Consider the following 8,316-nt stretch of genomic DNA (forward strand, 5'->3'; position numbering starts at 1 on the left):
CAGTACAGTACCTGTAACTCTACCTCAGTACATGACGTGAATACTGCAGTACAGTACCTGTAACTCTACCTCAGTACATGATGTGAATACTTCAGTACAGTACCTGTAACTCTACCTCAGTACATGATGTGAATACTTCAGTACAGTACCTGTAACTCTACCTCAGTACATGTGAATACTTCAGTACAGTACCTGTAACTCTACCTCAGTACATGACGTGAATACTTCAGTAGAGTACCTGTAACTCTACCTCAGTACATGATGTGAATACTTCAGTACAGTACCTGTAACTCTACCTCAGTACATGATGTGAATACTTCAGTACAGTACCTGTAACTCTACCTCAGTACATGATGTGAATACTTCAGTACAGTACCTGTAACTCTACCTCAGTACATGATGTGAATACTTCCTCCAGAACTGGTTCCATCAGTGTAAAGTGATGAAGAAACAAACAGAACCAACCTGCTCTTTGTATCCGGACTTCCGGGTTGAAAACAGCGTCCAGTAGTCTCCGTTGCCGCTCGTGCTCCTCTATTGATCTAGAAAGTTCCTCCTCGTACTCTGCTATCGCTCTTTCAAACTGGACTTTAGACATTTTCACACAACGACAGAATCGTTTTCTCCACACAAACTTCGTCACAAACCCCGTTTCCTCTCCATTAAACTGGGACGAGCTGGGTTGCTGATTTCCGTCCCGGTCGGTCTGTTTATAGCATGCTAAGCTAACTTCAGTATCTCTGTAGGCTACCGGGAGATGAGTCAGAGGAACAACATCCGGGAACAAAGGTGAACATCTAGAAGTCCATTCAGAAGGTTTATCCTGACATACAGAGACTCTGCTGGATCAGTACTGAAGGAGCTACCTGACGCTTTACCAACACAACAACGAGACGCTGCCGTTGCTACTGACGGTAGCCGCCATGTTGCTAATGGAGGAGCATCCGGGTCAGTTGCAGCTTGCGGGGTCACTTTCAAAATAAAAGCCCGTTGAAGCTTCTATGTTGATTTCATTGCAGACTTGGTGGGTCACCTTCAAAATAAAAGCCCTTAAATCCATAAAAATAGTAAACCCTCCTGTTACGTCCGTTTCTTAGGTACAGCAATGATGCTCCCGGGTCAATGTGTCCCGATCCTAATAAATATAGTTTGTACCTCATCACCAACAAATTTAGGGGAAAAGTGAGATGATAAGCATTGTTTAGTCTGGAAGGTGTGGTTCACGTGGGGGGACGGGCACATGAAGCAGGACAGAGATGGTTCCCATAACAAACACCTGATTCTTTTGTTTGAAATGTGTACAACTTTATATATGGGGCTGTGTGTGTGTGTGTGTGTGTGTGTGTGTGTGTGTGTGTGTGTGTGTGTGTGTGTGTGTGTGTGTGTGTGTCTTACAAATACATGATATTATTTATTTGTTTTTACGTTGATTACACCAATTAAGGCAAGCAGAAGAAGTTTCATAGAGAAAAAGTACTTTTTCATAGATTTTCAAACTTTGAAATGGGTCAATTAACAACATAACAGGAGGAGTTACCTCCCATCTTTTCCTCAGCGATGCAAAAAGGATCCGTGTGATTTTATTGTCATCAAATACAGACAAAAACAACAATTTGACACTAGTAATGTGCACCGTGAACCAAGGGCTACAAAACAAAAAACAAGGTAAACATTGAACCTGAATCTTAACAACACATCTTCTCAAAACCATGAAAAACAACATACAAGAAGAAAAACAGGGACAGCTAGTGGGTAAAGTAAAAGGTGTTGGACTGAGTGACTGAACCGAGACAATATAAATTAGAACATTAAACAAAGGAAAACACATACTTGCTATCTGGCATTTTCCTGAATTTCTGCCCGTAAACATGCAAAATAGCAGAATTTAGGAGACGAATGCAAAAATCTATGCAGAATCTATCTAATCTAGACATCTATGGTGATACAACACAGGACGGCCTGCAGTTATAAAAATGGCACCTAAAAATAAAAAACAAAACTTTTATTTTAACAGTAAAAATAACACTTTGAAGCTTTGATAGGATCTGGCAGAAGAGAATTAGTTTTAGATATTTTAACTCTTTATTAGTGTTTCATATCTGACATTCAGTGTTGTTTTGTGACACATGGAAGTTGTTTTTTTCCAATAGTAGTTTCTCTGCAGAATTTGAGAAACTATTAAAAGTATGTAATTTCAGTAAAGAGGTCATTATTATGGGCGATTTTAACATCAATTGGGAGGACAAATCCTCTAGAAAGAATCTTAAATTGATAACTGATGGCTATTTTGAGATATTGCAAATTTGGTATAGTTATACAGAAAACTGGGTTTTCACGATTAACTGCGCTAATCAGACCGAAGTTCTGGTCACAAGTACACAGACAATGATCAAGAAATACAAATAAATAAGTACAAAATGTTTGGATGGGTCTTTTAGTTCATTACAACTCGAGACAAGAGAGATTATTGGGGGCAGAGAAGTAATTTCCGTTGGGCATCGTTTAATGTTTGAATAAACTCAAAGGATCCCTGTGTCACGCGCTGCTCAGGCCCTCCCAGCGCTGGATGGTCGAGGTCCACCGCTCCAACTCTGCCTCCTGTTTGGGCGACAAATGCACAAAAAAGAAAATAGCGGGAATCAAACAACACTTTTACGATGCAACGTCAACAAGTTGTGTTAAACCAGTTACAATCAGTCCGCCAGATGAAATGTGAACTGGGAGCAGCATGGGCTGCTTAAAGTGCACACTGTTTCAGGAAATGTGTTTTCAAATGTGTTGCAATTAAAACAAAGCTTTCACTGTTTGTTCTCACTCTTAAGTTACTATGAGGAACTTTCATGTAGTGTTGTTTCTGTCGCCCCCTGTGGACTAAAGTGGTAGTGTCTCTGAGCACCAGGGTCCCTTTAGAAAACCTCTCATTTTACTGCAGCAGGGTCCGACAGTCCTCATGGAGGTCTATAGAGGACCAGGACTAGACTGAGGTCTATAGAGGACCAGGACTAGACTGAGGTCTATAGAGGACCAGGACTACACTGAGGTCTATAGAGGACCAGGACTACACTGAGGTCTATAGAGGACCAGGACTATACTGAGGTCTATAGAGGACCAGGACTACACTGAGACTATAGAGGACCAGGACTAGACTGAGACTATAGAGGACCAGGACTAGACTGAGGACTATAGAGGACCAGGACTAGACTGAGACTATAGAGGACCAGGACTAGACTGAGGACTATAGAGGACCAGGACTAGACTGAGGACTATAGAGGACCAGGACTAGACTGAGGACTATAGAGGACCAGGACTACACTGAGGACTATAGAGGACCAGGACTAGACTGAGGACTAGGACTAGACTGAGGACTATAGAGGACCAGGACTACACTGAGGACTATAGAGGACCAGGACTAGACTGAGGACTAGGACTAGACTGAGGACTATAGAGGACCAGGACTACACTGAGGACTATAGACGACCAGGACTAGACGTATATAGAGGACCAGATAGAAGTTCCTACCTGTAATGAAAGAAGCATCTTTATTATTATTATCGTGTGCAGGTTACCTGAACTTTCTCGTTGTCCTGTGAGTCTCTGCTCTTCTGCCGGAGCTCCTGATTGGCCTTGGACTTCTTCACGGACGCGGGTTCCTGCCGCCGCTGCTTCGCGACGCCGAGCTCTTCAAACAACCGGACGATCTCCGTACGAGCCTCGCGCAGCTCCTCGTCTCTGCAAAGACGTCGTTAGCACCGTGTCACGTGAGGGAGAAAGACAGAGAGAGAGAGAGAGAGAGAGAGAGAGAGAGAGAGAGAGAGAGAGAGAGAGTCACCTGATCGTGGCGGCGGCCCGATGCCGCTCCAGACTCTGAGCCAGACGCTTGTTGTCCACTCTGGCCGCAACCGAGGCCTTCTGCAAGGACTCCAGCTGAGAGAAAGAGAGCGAGAGAGAGAGAGAGAGAGAGACATCTAATTATACAAGCAGTTGGTTGATTTAGCATCTAACAATGATTAAACTGCACACTAAGCGTGTTTGTGTTTGTGTGTGTGTGTGTGTGTGTGTCCTTACAGCTCTGCTGCTCTTGGAGTGAGTGGACGTCAGGAGCCGCTGGAGTTTCTCCACCTCTGATCGGTGTTTCCCGATTTCTCTCCGAGCCTGCAGCCTGGCACTGAGGGAAGCGTCAACACGTTCAGACACACACACACAGACACACACACAGACACAAACACAGACACACACACTGACCTGTCCTCCGGCTCCTGCTGCCGGCTCTGCCTGTGGAGCTGGAGCTCGTCACGAGAGGCCTGGAGGGTTTCTGGGGTTTGACCGTCGGCCTCCAGCTCACTGACCTACAGGACGAGTGATGAAGAACAAGACGCTCACAGATTATAGTAAATACATATCAGAGGAAGAACTTAGGTTAAAACCAACGTTTTGGGCCTTTTATAAGAGAGAAACTATCAGGTGTAAAAGTGTCTTATGCCAATAGAGTAATACTCGCTTCATTGTTTTATTATTTGTATTTATTACACAAAATATATATTTAATAAAAAGGTCATATATGTCACATTTGACAATATTTTATGAATAGATATAATGATAATTAAAGAAAACGCATAATCCTTCATGAACAACTAACTTCAAGGTTCAGAAGCCATATTTTTCCCAATATATTCCACATAGCTTGTTTCTGCTGCCACCTAGTGTTTAAAACGTTCACTGCACATCTAAACATGTTTAGTTGCATGGAGTTGAGGATCATTTAAAAAATGAGAAGCCAAAATGTGTGTGTGTGCGTGTGTGTGTGTGTGTGTGTGTGTGTGTGTGTATGTGTGTGTGTGTGTGTGTGTGTGTGTGTGTGCTGTACCTTAGGTTAAACAAACACAAACACCTAAGAAACCAACAGCCAATGCTACGCAATTTAAATATCCTGTGCAATTGTATTGATTTATATACACACACATATATACACACACACATACATACATATATATATATATATATATATATATATATATATATATATATATATATATATATATGTGCATTTTGTACAATACAACACACCATAGACACAATTATCCCGTGGTAATTATTCAGGGCAATAAGTGAAAGGTGTGCACAGTATATCTGTACATTGCTTTATTATTTTAGTTTTATTTATTACTTTGTCTTGGTTTCTCCTCTTTATGTATCACTTGATAAATTATCTTTCTCTCTTCTTTGACTATTGAGCCGGTTATAGAGCTTTTAACAGTTCAAACGCATTTCTTGAGTACCTGAGTTCTTGACCCCTGCAGGTCTTTCCTCAGCGGCTCCCCCCGCAGCCTCTCGATGGTTCGCTCCAGCAGCGGCTCCCCCCGCAGCCTCTCGATGGTTCGCTCCAGCTGCTCCCTCTGAGTGTTGGCTGTCTGTAGTGCAGCAGAGGAGCTCTGCAGGAGCTGTGAATGTTCGTCTGTGAGCTTCTCTCTGGAGAAAGACAGATTCACTTTTATAAATATATCAAACAAAAATCTACTGACAAAAAGTTAAACCTACAGCATCAGATGATGTTGTAGATGATGAACTACAAAACAACAACTCAAAGAACTTTATGCTAAGGTGCAAAAGAAAATATAATTGCAATATACTGATAAACATCAACAAAAGAGAAAATTATTTTAAGATCTTTAAATTTCTGTTAGATATCTTCCCCTATCAGAAATTAGCATGTTTTATGTGTCTTGCTTCAAAAAGAAGCTTCTTTTTTTTAACAAACGGGAGTTTCCTGCTGTCTATGTCATGAGGATTTAACACATTTACAAATATCATTAGTTAAAAGTGGAGCGTTGAAGACTCACAGCGCTGACTGCAGGTTCACTTTCTCTCTTAGCGCCCCCTGCAGCTCAGTGTGGACGCTACGTCTGGCCGCCGCCAGCAGAACATCCTGGTTCTGTAGCTGCTGGACCAGACGAGTCCTCAGGGCCTAAAAGAAGAGAGAGAATATAAACACACACATATCCTGTGTGTATACACACACACACACACACACACACACACACACACATATATATATATATATATATATATATATATATATATATATATATATATATACACACACACACATATATAAAACGTACCCGTCTCCTCTCGGCCTCGTCCTCCAGCTGCCGCCTCATCTGCTCTTTCATCGCCCGTGAAGGGAACGTTTCCGTTAAGACGGTTCTCTCTCAGTTATTCGGTTTAAACAATGAAATAAATGTCGGACACGTTTGAGGACGAAAGAGGTCAAATAAAAAATCACCTTCGTCAGTTTCTGACTCATCTCTATTTTGACAATCTTCAACTCGTCGGCCGCCAAAGCCACATCCTTCTAGAGCAGAAGACAAACAGCAATAATAGTTTATGACCAATATGAAGAACTCTCTCTCTTAAAAAGGTAACGCACAAAGTGCAGCATTGTGATAAAACCTGATTTAAATAGCTAATTAGATGTCAAAACTTACACATTATCACATCTTGGTGTTCATATTTCTCTCCACAGTGAAAATGTGGATTAAAACACATTAAAAAAACAAACAAAAAAGGTACAATATGATTATTAAAGTATCACCGTGGCTGCAGCGGCTTCCTGCAGCCTCTCCCCCAGCCGCCCCACCTCTCTGCGGGCCGAGTCTCTCTCCCTGCAGGCCCGCTGAAGCCGGTCCCTGAGCTCCATCACCTCCCTCCCGGGGGCCCGATGCTCCTCCAGAGGACTCGCGGGTGCAGGTCCCATCACGGTTCGGCCCCTGGGGGCCCCCAAAGCCCCGACGTCTCGGATGAGCGCTTCGGCTTCCTCCTCCGCCTGCAGGAGGCGCCGGTGCAGGAGGGCCAGAGGCTCGGGGGATGAGCGGGACATTCAGGGCTGGACTCTACTTCTCAAACCTCCTGGAAAAAGAAGTAAAGTGTGTTTTTTAGATAAATGGTTAAACACTTAAATATCTGCCAGATTAAATTATAAAGTGCTTAAACACCGAAATGTCTGCCAGATAAGTATATAAAGTGTTTAACCACTTAAATGTCTGCCCGAATAATTTATAAAACTTTTAAACATTTTAATAACTGCCAGAGTAATTCATTAAATGTTTAAACACTTGAATATCTTTTAAATCACTTCTTAAAACCCATTTTTATAGAATTGCTTTTAAGTGATGTAGTCCTTTTATGATCTATTATGCAGTTCTTTTGTTCCCCTGTTTTTGTTTGTATATTGTATTTATTTGTTTGTTTTCTACTCCATTTCCTCTTTTTGGTTATTTGTTTGGTTTCGTTGTATTAATTGCCTTCATGGCCCTTTTTGTTTACCGATATTTATGTATGACTATGCTTTGCTTCTCTGTAGAGCACTTTGTAAACTGTGTTTTTAAAGGTGCTATATAAATAAAGTTATTATTATTATCTGCCAGATAAAATTATAAAACTTTTAAACACTTAAATATCTACCAGAATACTTTATAAACTGTTTAAACCCTTAAATATCTGACCTAATACTTTATAAACTGTTTCAACCCTTAAATATCTGACAGGATAATAATGCATTCAACTTTGAAACCCTTAAATATCTGACCTAATACTTTATAAACACTTTAAACCCTTAAATATCTGACAGGATAATAATGCATTCAACTTTGAAACCCTTAAATATCTGACCTAATACTTTATAAACACTTTAAACCCTTAAATATCTGACAGGATACGTTATAAACTGTTTAAATCCTTACATATCTGCTAGAATACTTTATAAACCCTCACAGTTGCAGTAACTGTCGTCAGATGGAAGTAACGACCAGCTGACATGTTGAATTGTTTGTGTCGCCATTTCTATGAGCGAAAGGAAATGCGCGCGCACAAATCACAGCAGTTTGTCTCAACTGTCGTGCGCGAGACGAGAGACACGACACGAGCTAAATACAACTTAATGCGGCGTCGAGCTGAAGGTGAAAACGTTACTTTATTGTGTTTTAAAGTCAAACAAAGTACGATAGTTGGTGGTTTAAAAAATGCATTTAAAAAAGCTCACCAAAGCAGTCGCTACTTCCGGGATCCGTCTCCATAGCGACACGTCGCAGCACTTCCTTCCGTGTAAATCTTGTGTTTCCTGCTGCAATCACAGACTATCGGAAATATTGCACTTCTCCCTTTAGCGAGACGTTAGCCTCGAGTACAATGCAAAATACGTTAATAGCCTATAAAATAAACATGTAAGCTACATACACATGAAAAGTCTCTTTTGTTGTGACATTGAAGTATTTTAGGGACGAAAAGGACCGGAGTTGAACCAAGTTAGGAAGGAGATGA

General features: G+C 41.4%; 1 protein-coding gene across 1 annotated transcript; it reads right to left on the reverse strand.

Moving 5' to 3' along the window:
* Positions 1–1,578: 1,578 nt before the first annotated feature.
* On the reverse strand, positions 1,579–6,877 carry LOC306742534 (uncharacterized protein; the record flags this gene model as incomplete). The annotated part of the gene is made up of 10 exons (XM_079224925.1): positions 1,579–2,598; positions 3,567–3,729; positions 3,830–3,924; positions 4,066–4,165; positions 4,243–4,346; positions 5,277–5,466; positions 5,838–5,962; positions 6,120–6,158; positions 6,284–6,349; positions 6,593–6,877. The coding sequence occupies 10 exons, from the start codon at positions 6,875–6,877 to the stop codon at positions 2,536–2,538; spliced, it is 1,230 nt and encodes a 409-aa protein (XP_079081051.1). The 3' UTR covers positions 1,579–2,535.
* Between the last annotated feature and the right edge of the window lie 1,439 nt (positions 6,878–8,316).

This window comes from Taurulus bubalis (genome assembly GCF_910589615.1).
Source record: "Taurulus bubalis genome assembly, chromosome: 10".
Lineage (NCBI taxonomy): Eukaryota > Metazoa > Chordata > Actinopteri > Perciformes > Cottidae > Taurulus > Taurulus bubalis.